The sequence below is a fragment of the Phacochoerus africanus genome, chromosome 11, assembly GCF_016906955.1.
Source record: "Phacochoerus africanus isolate WHEZ1 chromosome 11, ROS_Pafr_v1, whole genome shotgun sequence".
Lineage (NCBI taxonomy): Eukaryota > Metazoa > Chordata > Mammalia > Artiodactyla > Suidae > Phacochoerus > Phacochoerus africanus.
In genome coordinates this window covers 22,676,364-22,688,763 of record NC_062554.1, presented here as the reverse complement: position 1 = coordinate 22,688,763, position 12,400 = coordinate 22,676,364, and the positions used below count along the sequence as shown (strand labels likewise).

At 45.0% G+C, this 12,400-nt stretch overlaps 1 protein-coding gene across 1 annotated transcript; it reads right to left on the bottom strand.

Annotated features, from left to right (window-relative positions):
* Positions 1 to 1,939: 1,939 nt before the first annotated feature.
* Positions 1,940 to 5,990, bottom strand: LOC125111016 (upstream-binding factor 1-like protein 1). Its single transcript, XM_047752763.1, has 2 exons — positions 5,331 to 5,990; positions 1,940 to 3,833 (listed from the first exon to the last, which is right to left on the bottom strand). The coding sequence occupies exon 2, from the start codon at positions 3,713 to 3,715 to the stop codon at positions 2,507 to 2,509; it is 1,209 nt and encodes a 402-aa protein (XP_047608719.1). The 5' UTR covers positions 3,716 to 3,833; positions 5,331 to 5,990; the 3' UTR covers positions 1,940 to 2,506.
* Between the last annotated feature and the right edge of the window lie 6,410 nt (positions 5,991 to 12,400).

The following is a 12,400-nucleotide window of genomic DNA, read 5'->3' as shown; positions in this document are numbered from 1 at the left end:
CTTAGGGTCATGCAGGTCCAGGGCAGATGAAGGCCAAGTTCACCAGGAGGCTTAGGTACTGCCCCTGGTTCCAGCATCTAGCTACCCGAGGGAGCCTGGCTCCAATAAGTCCAGCTCTAGGCTGCATGGTAATGAGGAATTTCCGGCCTCCTGGAGCAAAACACTGAGATCCGCATCTCCCTGAAGCTGCCTGGGCATTGCAAAGTTATTAGTAGGAGGAGCCAGGGGCCTGGGCACCCTGCCCTTTGAGCTGCAGGGCCTCAGACACCTGCTTACCTAGAGTACCTGGTGGTAGGAGAGCGCTCCCATCTCCTAAGGACTGCATCTCAAGAGGGTCTAAGGAAAAGGCTTCTGCTCCATTAGCCCTGAAAAATCCCCAGGAGTAGCCAAGGCCCCGGGACCAGCAGGAAATTTAGGGCCTAAAAGGAGCAGTTTTCGGGAGCTCACAAAATGTCCTGGGTGCGTGCAGCAGCTCCTGGCAGTACCAAGGGATCCTGGTGGCTTCTTAAGGGACTGGGCACAAGAGGAAGGTGATCTGGGTGGCCTCACAAAGGCAATCTGCCCACAGGGAGGGCTGGGCCCCTGGAGGCTCAGCTGCAGGAAGGCAGGCTTCCCAGAGGGACACCGCTTCTGGGCCAGCAGGGTCCTGGGAACCTTTGCGGTGGTGACCCTGGGCTCCCTGTCCCGGCCTCTGCCTCTGCAGGTGCTCAGACTTCGACAGCTCCATGTGGTTTGCTCCAGAGAGAAAGCTTTTCTGTGGGAACCCGAGCAGGCTCCCTTACGTAGCAGGACTGCAGGGAAAGCAGAGAGCAAGGCTCTGTTCACCCAGAGGTCACCAGTGGTGCATGTGCGGGAGGGAGGGTGGGAGTGGCAGGGGGTCCTAGAGCCACTCCCCTCCCCTGTTTTTTTTAAACACACGGAGTCTACACCACTCACCTCCAGTCCCTGCAGTACCAAGGACAGGGGCGGGGGGGTCACAAGGCTGCTCCACTCCTGGACAGAGCAGGCAGATTAGGAAGGCCTCACATCCCAAATTGTTCTAGAATCGGAGCCCCAGTGAAAGAGCAGCTCAGGAAGAGAGAATCCTGTAAGGTGGATCCCTGGCATCTGCATTTTTTTCCGCGAATGCCCAGCGCTGATCCGTTTAAGGTGAAAAAATCAAAAGTTTAGGCTGAGAAGGTTCTGGAAAGCAAGGTCTAATTCAGTGAAGCATCTTAGTCCCGAAGCCAACAAGGCAGAAATGCCTCTGGGGATGAGTTGCTAGATTTCTGGCTTCACTTGAATTTCTAGGGTGAAAGGAAGAAGCCGTCTGGGCCGGCAGTGAGCAGTGCCTCCCATTCTTCTCAGGGAGTTTTTTCAAACTATTTTTAGATTTGGCAGGAAAAGAGAAATCAACATAACACTTTTGTAACACTCTTGTAAATGGGAATCAACTGCGAGCCAGGCATTTTCTAAGCACTAAATCTAATCTTAAATTAGATTCTATGTGATTGCAGTTTTACTTCCACTTAGGAAGAGGTTGGGGCAGAAACCAGAATAAATTGAGACGTGGCCTCAAAAATTAGTGCCCAGGAGTTCCCATCATGGCTCAGGGGTTAGCAAACCCTAGTAGTAACCATGAGGTTGAGGGTTCGATCCCTGGCCTCACTCAGTGAGTTAAGGATCCGGCGTTGCCATGAGCTGTGGCATAGGTCACAGACGCGGCTTGGATCCCAGGTTGCTGTGGCTGTGGCATAGGCCAGCGGCTACGGCTCAGATTCAACCTCTAACCTGGGAACCTCCTTATGCCGCAGGTGCGGCCCTAAAAAACAAAAAGACCAAAAAAAAAAAAAATTGTGCCCAGAGGCAAAGGGTACTGATAGAAGAAACTAATTCAAACGAAAAGTTCAGATTTTAATATTTTAATTTATAATTTTCGATAACAGTACAAAAACTCTCATTGACAGCTAAGAGGATAAATACACAAAGGGAAAAGCCGCTGCCCCCCATGCCCCGCCCACTTGCAAGACAGGGAAGAGACAGCGCCTCGCTTCGGAGAGCAGGGAGGTTGACAGCAAAGGCAATTGTCCCACGCGCAGTCCATCAAATCTTCCAATCCCCAGTTCCCCTGCAGGAGTCCTGAGGGCCAGGACCACCGAGAAGGGAGGAGTCACAGGCCCCTGGAGGTCCCTGACACCTCTGGCAGCCAGAAGGTGAGGAGAGCAAAACGTCTCAGTCCAGGCGACACAGTCGAGTCCAGGGCGCCCCCCACAGGCCATTCAGCGCATTGTTTGTTCCAAGCTTCAATGCAGGGACTTTCTCTGGGAGGAGACCTGGGGCATAGGGAGGAGCCAGAAACTCCTGCACCAGAAGCTTCTTTCCAACAGGTCCTACTCTGCATTGAAGAGGGAAGGGAAGACGGCAGGCAATGAAAAGGGACAGGGAGAGGAGCCCTTCCGTTTGAAGCCGATGCCATGGCCTTTGGCTGGAAAGTTCTCTGTGCCGCCCTTTTGATTGTGAACAAAGCTCAGTTGGAATCTGAGTCCGAGGAGTCCTCTGAGGAAGAAGAGCTGGAGCTACTGTCCTGAGACTCACCATCCTCATCTTCCTCCCTGGTGCTGTCCGAGGAGTTTCTGCCGTCCTCCCTTTCCTTAAGGTCCTTTTTTTCCTCTGATGCCTGTGAAACATTTTCTCCAATAGTGTCTGATGATTCCGTCTCTCGAAGGCCCTGGTCCCCTCCAAGCCCTCCTTGCAGATTCCCTGCTGATGGGGACTGCAGAGCCATCTTTCTGATCTTGGGGTCCGGGCCCCCTGGCATGCTCATGTTCCTACGCTTACTGCAGGTTCGCTCTCTGTAAGCAGCATATTCTTCAGGAGACAGAGTCTGGAGCCAGAGGTCGAGGTCCACCTTGTACTGTTTCTGCAGTTGCTCAGCCTGCTGCTTGTAATGCTCCTTCTCGCTCTGGGGGACCCGCTGCCAGAGTCTACCAATCTCCACCATGCGCTGCCAATAGGGCAGCCCTTTCAGCTGCCAGCTGGACCACAAATCCTGGTGGAACTTGTGATATCCATGCATCGGGGGCTTCTTGGGCTCTCCATGGAACTTCGTCGTCATGGATACATTGTTTCTGGGGGGAGACCTCACTTTTTGCACATTTCCCTGGAGTCTGGATTGGCTTCCTTTGGGGACATCAGACTTCCTGGACTTCTGGACTAGATCAGGGTGCTGTTCCTTGAACTGAGCCATTTTTTCCTCAAACTCCTGTTTCTCCTTCTGGAAATCTTGCGTATATTTCAGCTTCACCTGCTCTGGCAGCTTTTTGTATTCTTCAGACAGGACCTTGGTCAGCTCCTGGTTGCTCAGCTGAGGGTGTCTTTGGAGGTACTGGGGTCGCATCTCCTTGAAAAAGCGAATGTAGGAGGTCAGGGGCTTCTTGGGGAAATCAGGATGCTTCTCGAGTTTTCTGCTTTTGTGAGAACTGTGAACATTTTCCTTTGCTTCCAAGACTAATTCTGACAGAGTCCGAAACTTCCTCAGGTTATAAGAAATCTCTAACCATTTTTGTTTGCACATTTGTCCAGAAAATTCTTTAAAAGCTACTTTTTCCCAGTCCATCAGTGACTGGGCTGTTTTGAATGTGTGGCTGTCATTGGATGGAAGGTTCCTCTCCATACGTTCCAGTAACTTCTCAACGTCTTCTTTGGACCAGTCACCTTGCCCTTGAGACAACATCATTTCTAGGTCTTTGGGGCACTTATGTGGTCCCAGAAGTTCAGACACCTCAGCAAAATCTCACACTTCTTAGCTCTCAAGATGCAGCAGGTGATTGCCTGCAGTGTGTGTGATTCTGTTTCTGGGGAGAAAGAAAAAGAAAGTTACCCTCCTAGTGTGATACCTGAGAGAAGCACATGTCATTTGGAATATGTCCTTTCCATTATTTAATTAACATTTTAAAATGTAAATGAAAACTGGCCCAACTTCTGAGTTGAGATTAATATTGAACATTAAGAAGCATTAAAAAGCTTTTTCCTGCAAAAATAAAAATCACTGGCCAAGGATTGGATCTGAGCCACAGCTGCCACTGAGGCCACAACTGTGGCAACACCTGATCTTTTAACCCACTGCACCTGGGTGGGACTGCACCCATACCTCCATAGTGAACCATGCTGCTGTAGTCAGGTTCTTAACCCACTGAGCCACAGCAGGAACTCCTAATGTTATGTTATATTAGATATAACATAAGGAAAATTAAAACTCAATGGAAGATGAGAGATACACAAGTGAAAGGTAGGATGACAGTTTTCTATGTATTAAAATAGATGCCATTAGTGGGAAAAGCAGAAAACAGCACAGAGCGCTCAGGAGATTTTAATGAAGGAAATACTAACATAATTATCACCCAGTGAAGGGAACCTACAAGCAGTCGAGACACCCTAAGTCTCGCCACCATGGGAAGATGAACCTGAAATGGAAAGCAACTTTTAAATGAAATTCAGGAATGACTAATATGTTTGTATATCTTGAGAAGAGCTTTTCAGTTCAGTGAGTTTGAGGGTGAGGGTGTGGTGGGCATAGAGGAAGCCAGAGAAAAGAAACTTGTCAACTGCAGAATGAAGAAATGCTATAAGAAAAAGGAAATGTACACACAGCACACCTCTTGGAGGAGTTATGCTTTTTTATGAAAAGATGGTAATTGATACAACACATCTAATCAACACATAATGGAAGTACGATAGGGTGATGAAGGGAAGAAAAGTGTAACCTGTGTGCGGTCAGGGTCAGTGCGGGAAAGGGCTAAATATTTCATTTCTGGAACAGTCAATGGACAGTATTTATATGAGTTAATATTAAAAACAATCATACACAGTGAGACCTCGACTCTGGTCGGTAGAGATATAAAGATGAGGAAAACATCTCTCTCATCAGAGGCTCACGGATATGAACAAATAAAATATCCAAAAAAACTGCCATTAAGGAGAAATGTGCTGGTACTTTTGGAGCTGGCAGAGAAAGCTCTCCTCTGCATTTTGTCTCCTACACTCAGGCACAAAATAGTCTTCTTACCACCCCCTGAGAGAAAGTGGTAGCATACACACACACACACACACACACACACACACACACTATATCTAAACTCAACGAAGTTAGCTACATTCAATATTCCATTTTATTCTCTTCAAGAACTCCCTGGTGGAGCAGTGGGTTAAGGATCCGGTCTTGTCACTGCTGGTTTGGTCCCTGGCCTGGGAACTTCCTCATGCCACACACCCAGTCGAAAAACAAAAAAACAAAAACAAACCAAAAAACCCTCCCATCTTTCTCCAAGAAAAATAATTCACATTATATTCACCTTTGTGTAATGACAATCTTCATTTCTGAGAATTCTAACAAGTGGCTTTTCTCTTTGACATTGACCCCTTTGCCTGAAGTGACCTTCGTATAATGGGTATCCCCTGCTTAGACAGCAGATTAACATATTCTCATTCATTTCAGGTTGACTGTCCTGTTGGAAATGTTTCCACATGGCAAATACATAAATCCCAAGTTAAAATAAAAATCAGTGCCATCGAATATACTGTGCTTTAAAACAGGACTGAAGGTTGTCCAAATGCCCCTTTAGATCAGAGCGAGTTCGTACTTGTCTCTGCATTCGGCTATGCAGTGTGTCACCAGCGTTATCTTTTCACATCCATCAGTTCCTGGATTGTCACTGGGACCTTTAAAGACCAAGGTTGCAACCTTTCCTGAAGAAATAGGACTCTTCACATTCTTCACAAGTTTTTGCACTCAAGTTTTAGGTATCACGCCAAATGTAAAACTGCCTATCTAGGATTTCCCGTCCTGAAGACCAGTCTGCTTTTGCAGCCAAGAAATCATGTTAACAGAAACCTTTACACTCATTTCTAAATTTCAGACATTTGTAGATATTAAAATTCTATAGCTCCAGAGTGAACTGAAAATAATTACATAATTCTTATGAACTAGGACTATTTCACCTGCTTAAGAAATTCTTACGTTGGCTGACTGTTATATATTTTTATTTTCAAGGAAAAGAAACATGTATTCCTCTACTCAGAACCCTTTACTAACCAGAAGATTATAGAATTGGTCTCATCAATACTGCGTGGAAAGTCCATCCAAATGGGTCAGGACTTCTGTGTTATTCAGATGGGGCAGCAGCTGAAACACGTAGAGTTTTCCACAGTCCGGCCAACTCCAAAGGTTTCTGAACCAAATAAACATTGCTTTGGAAATGGCTTAACATCAGGATTCTGAAGCCCCGCCCTGATTAGGTTACCGCAGTTCCCTTGCATACCCCAATCAACACTGACTGGATTAACACCTTTCCTAATCTCCTAAGCAACCCACTTCCAAAGTTTCCAGGGACTGGTTTATCCTATTCATTGATTTTTATAATAAACACCCCTTCATATCTGATTTTGAGGGTCCCATGTGCTTCTCCAATTTCCTCCGCACTTGATTATCCTACTTCATCCTTCCATGGCTCCATCATTTCTGCCCCCTTTTCACTCAGACCTAGGAACGAATAACACATCATTTTAGACTGGCCAGTTTAAATCCCTTCAGTTCTGATCAATTTTTGCCACTCTGGATCGCTTCATATACTCAAAGGTTAGATTTTGAAACACATTTATAGGTCAAAAATTGGAGAGAACAGGGCAAACCACAATAAAAGACATTAGCACAAGGAGAGCATATGGTGATAAACAGAACCTGTAGGGTATCAATAAGCAAGTGATATGAAAGTCAATGCTTATAATTAGATACAAAGTGTTTCTTTCAAAATAGTAATTAAATTCGGATTATTTAAGTATGCATCCAATACAATTTAAAAAGGCATTAGATATTGATTCTTGCTGACAGAACACTTAAAAGTAGTCAAAGGCAGAGTTCCTGTCATGGCACAGTGGAAACAAATCCAACTAGGAACCACAAGGTTGCAAGTTCAATCCCTGGCCTCGCTCAGTGGGTTGAGGATCTGCTGTTGCTGTGAGCTGTGGTGTAGGTCATAGACGCGTCTTGGATCTGGCATTGCTGTGGCCGTGGTGTCGGCCAGCGGCTACAGCTTTGGTTCGACCCCTAGCCTGGGAACCTCCATATGCCACAGGTGTGGCCCTAAATAGACAAAAAACAAACCAACAAAAAATCAAAAACACATACAAAAAAAACTAGTCAAAGGCAGGGCTCATCATATGGGCTTGAGTAGGCAGTCCCCACTAATTAACACAAAAAATCGCCTATGAAACTGTAGTGATTTCACACTTGAACTCAGTAACACTTCTGGATTGTTTCATAATGTATGCTTAATAGAGATGTTCTCGAGTGTGTTTTTAGACCAGTAGTAGCCGCAGCAGCTGAGACATGTTGAGAAATTTAAATTCTATAGCTTCATCTCAGAGTTACTGAATTTGAAGCTCTGCTGGCAGCGTCCAGGAATATCTGTTGAAGTCAACCCTATAGTAAATTACAACCCTTGCTGCAATTTGAGAAGCACTAACCTAAAGCTTGTCTTTTCTCGGTCCATCAGTACACACACACACACAGTCATGTATATTTACACTCATGTATGTCAATCAAATATCATAGAGAAGAACATTTAGTTCAGTCTCATCCAGATGCTTCTGCTTTCCTTGGTGCTAATACTGAGAAAATTTTCAGCACAAAGAAAAATCATCACCAGTTGGGCATCCTATTTAGAGGTGGGGTAATTTTGGGGAGTGTCTGACTTATCCTTCCTAGCAATTGATTTCTTTCTTTCTGTCATCACCTCTGATTCTTGGGGGAAAATGTCAATCTTCTTTGTATGTTGGTCTTTTGCAAATTAGAGACCAACTGTTAGTAATGCTAATTTTTTTTTTTTTGTCTTTTGTCCTTTCAGGGCCACACCCGCGGCATATGGAGGTTCCCAGGCTAGGGGTTGAATCGGAGCTGTAGCCGCCGGCCTACACCAGAGCCACAGCAACGCCAGATCCAAGAGGCATCTGTGACCTACACCACAGCTCACAGCCATGCCGGATCCTGAACCCACTGAGTAAGGCCAGGGATCGAACCTGCAACCTCATGGTTCCTAGTTGGATTTGTTAACCACTATACCATGACGGGAACTCCAGTATTGCTAATATTTAATCTTTAAGGATCAGTCTCGGTGAACTGGGCACAGAGACATTGATGTCAGAACTGCTGCTTATCATAAGAACGCTGCAGGTTCTACTTCCTTGGACATTTGTTTCACCACAGCAGCTTTCACAAGACAGGACACAGTGCACCCGCACAACTGTTTCTCCTGCAGCTGCTGGTCTACACCAGAGCCACATCAGCAGCGTGGGATCTGAGGTGAGTCTGTGACCTACACCACAGCTCATGGCAATGCCAGATCCTTAACCCTTAACCCACTGAGAGACGCCAGAGATCAAACCTGCATCCTCATGGATACTAGTTGGGTTCTTAACCTAGTGAGCCACAGTGGGAACCCGCTTTGTTTGTTTGTTTGTTTGTTTACTCTGCTCCTTAAGAAATAGAAAAATTTGGAATTGCCATTGTGGCTCAGTGAACCCAACTAGTATCCATGGTTAACGAACCCAACTAGCATCCAGGAGGATGCAGGTTCAATCCCTGGCCTCGATCAGTGGGTTAAGGATCCAGCATTGCCATGAGCTGTGGTGTAGGTTGGCACAGACATGGCTCGGATCCCAAATTGCTTTGGCTATGGTGCAGGCCGGTGGCTACAGCTCCAGTTAGACTCTAGCCTAGGAACCTCCATATGCTGCGAGTGCAGCCTAAAAAGACAAAAAGAAGGAGAAAGAAAGAAAGAAAGAAAGAAAGAAAGAAAGAAAGAAAGAAAGAAGAAAGAAAGAAAGAAGAATAGGAGGGAGGAGGGAGGGAAGGGAGCGGAGGGAGGGAGGGGAGGGAGGGAGGGAGGGAGGGAGGAAAAGAAAGGAAGGAAGGAAGGAAAGAAAGGAAGAGAAGAAAGAAAGAAAGAAAGAAAGAAAGAAAGAAAGAAAGAAAGAAAGAAAGAAAGAAAGAAAGGAAGAAAGGAAGAGAGAAAGAGAGAAAGAGAGAAAGAAAGAAAGAGAAAGGAAAGGAAAAATTTGGCTCAGAATGCTCCAGACTTATCATGTTTCAAGTCCAGGGACCTCCCTAATATTTCCCCTCAATTTCTGGGTCTCACATTTTCTTGGACAGAATCAAAATCAGTTCAAGTCCTGGAACCTACCATAGACCTAAATTAGCTGCAGCTTCTCAGAGTCCGCCTAGATTCAGGTAAAAAATAATTGCCTCTCTTTGATTTCAATATTTAATAATCACCAAAATGTCTTCTAAGGACATACAGTTAAAGGTATTGGATATCACAATTGCCATATTGTCCCATTATAACTTTTCCGGAGTCTTCGTGTTCATCCCTATGGTGCATGGGTGACCTCTCTTCAAATACCTACTTTGCTATTTCCACAAACACAGATTCCCACTCCTTTTTTTTATTATTATTATTATTTCTACGTAGTTACTGCTGTCCTATATCATAGTCTCACCTGAGCAGAGGAACCTGGACCTCAGTCCATGGTGGAGCCGCTGGTGGAGCTGCTGTGTGGAAGGCTCATGGACAGGAGCAGGGGTTCCAGATAGAAAGACCTGGTTGAAGTTCCACTCTACGCCTCACCAAGGGCTTGGATTCTTTCCCGAAGTCTACTGCCAGTGTTTCCCATCCTCCCCAAGGTGGCTGGGTGTGGGTGCAGAGTCCTGCCTGCTGCACTTCTGGTCCTCATAACTCCACCCTCCAGAGCCTGTGTTTAATAGGACATTGTTGTCAACTCTCAGAGCTTTAAAAAAGGCAGATGCCTCACAGACAGTGCAGCCCTGGTCCTGGGGAACTGGCCGGAGACCTGGGGTCCTCTCAGTCAATCAACAAAATAAAGCGCTTCTTCTATGACAGAACCTGTTTAAACAAGCCTCAGGGAACACATATCCAAGTTTTCCAAGAGATTTGCTAAACTCTCGAAGCAATGAAATCGTCTTCCTAACTTCTTGGGTAAGCTGAAAAAAAAAGTCCGTGGTATCCAGAAGCTCAGATATCAAGGCACATTTGAGGGTGAGTTTGTGATACAATCAAAGACTCTTGATGAAATGACGTTTGCAGAGATGTGTTTATCAAGATTATCCAAGGTGTTAAGTTAATCTTGTCCTAGGTTTAAGCAATCTAATCATCCAAGTGAATGCCCATTGGAGGACAGGTGAAATGCAATCACTTGAGCAAATGGGCGTGGTCTTCAGAAACCCAATATAAGGAGCCTCAAGGAGCCAAACCGCATTCTCCTCCAGATCTTTGAGAGTCGGTATCTGGGGCTCGCCTGGCTCTGCAGACTTCGAAAGCTCCCACTACCTCACCTGGAAGACTTGATCCCTGAGCAGACTTTGCCTTCCTACTACTCCAGCTTAGATCGTTTCTACAGCTCCTTGGGTGAGTACAAAATCCACCACAGAGCAGCTCCAGAGACTCCCCTGAGCAGAAAAAAAGCAAATTTCCAACTTTCATGTATCAGCAAATTGAGGACTTTTCCAATGAAATAGCCTTGTTTACCAACTTGGTGAAGTGATTCCATTCCTGTTTTGTCATCTCGTGGCGTGCCTGTTAGAATTAACATGTGATTGATTTTAGCTCTCTGATTTTATCCATCTCTTAGTTATTCCCATGCATTTCAAGGACTCAGAAAGCGGTTACTTGATATCTTGTAATTTTGTGTTTAATGTAGAGCATAAAAACAATTTTTAAAACTCTTTAATTCCATATATGTTGCCTATTACCATCAACCTTCAAAGTGCAGTAGGCTGGAGTTCCCACTGTGGCTCAGCATTAATGAACCCCACTAGTATGAGGATGCAGGTTTGATCCCTGGCCTCGCTCAGTGAATTAAGGATCTGACATTGCTGTGAGCTGTGGTGTAGGTTGAAGGCTGGATCTGGCATTGCAGTGGCTGTGGCATTGGCCGGCAGCTACAGCTCTGACTGGACCCCTAGCCTGGGAACTTCCATATGCCTCGGGTGTGGCCCTTAAAAAAAAAAAAGAAAGAAAGAAAGATGGAGTTCCCGTCATGACACTGCGGTTAACGAATCCAACTAGGAACCATGAGGTTGCAGGTTTGATCCCTGGCCTTGTTCAGTGGGCTAAGGATCCCACGTTGTCTTGAGCTGTGGTGTAGGTTGCAGATGCGGCTCGGATCCTGCGTTGCTGTGGCTCTGGCGTAGGCCGGTGGCTACAGCTCCGATTCGACCCCTAGCCTGGGAATCTCCATATGCCTTGGGAGCGGCTCTAGAAAATGCAAAAAGACAAAAAAAAAAGAAAGAAAGAAAAGAAAAAGGAAAAAAAGTGCAGTAGGATGATGTACACAGCAGAAATAATATTCTATGTTCTAGAACTAGGTAATAATGCACACCATAATTTGGAGAAAATATTGTTTTAAAGTGACGTATACATTGTCTCCTCAGAATGTGAGGTCTTTGAAATTTTAAAGAAACTAGGAAATGACTGGTCAGGCAGAAAAGAGAAACTAGTAGACAGAGAAATATGAGAAAGTTGAGGAAATTCTTATTTGACTAGTACAGTTAAACTAGGACCCAATTTTTTTTTAGCAAATTAAAAAGCGTGATTTGTTTTGGTGCTGATTACTATAATTCCACACAAATTTCATCTTATCACAATGTGAAAGAGGTGCTTGGTAATAGTTTTAAAGACTTGGAAGGTAAAACCATTCTCTTTCATTGTTTTTGTTTGTTTTGGTTTGATTGATGAATGAGGTAAAGATAAGAAAGGAAGGCAAATTAAACCGATTAGTACATTTACATAAATAGATTCTGGTTGGAATAGGGCCCAATTTGATGATGTTTGGTTTCCACGTCCTTAATTCTGAACATATTCAGAAAGCGTTTTGGAAAGAAAAGTGTTTGGGGATGGTATTCAGATTGAGATCTTTTTTAAAAGTCCAAGGAAAAATGCCTGGCAATTAGAGGAATTAATAAAAATACAAGCTTCGTGAGCATCCTGTGCTAAATCAGAATGACTGGCCTTGAGCATCATGATTGATTTTTTTAGAGCAATTGGGACACACACCTGGAATTTAAAGTAGGTCAAACTCCTTAACTTTAAGGTATCTGGAGGAAGAGAAGACCTCCACAAAACTGAGGTTCCCCCTTAGGTAAGGGGAAGGGGACAGGAAATAGATAGGGTTGGTTAAGCAGCTGAGAACATTTTCTGAAGCTCTTGAGAACTCTCTTTGTGTCTTAAGCAAAACCCAGCTGCTTCTGTTCCAGAGGCAGTGTATTATTGAGTCACAGCCTGAGCCCGACTTCACCTTTTTCTGTCTTTGGGGCAGAGCAATAAACGCCTGATTTTCTTCCCTCAGAAAA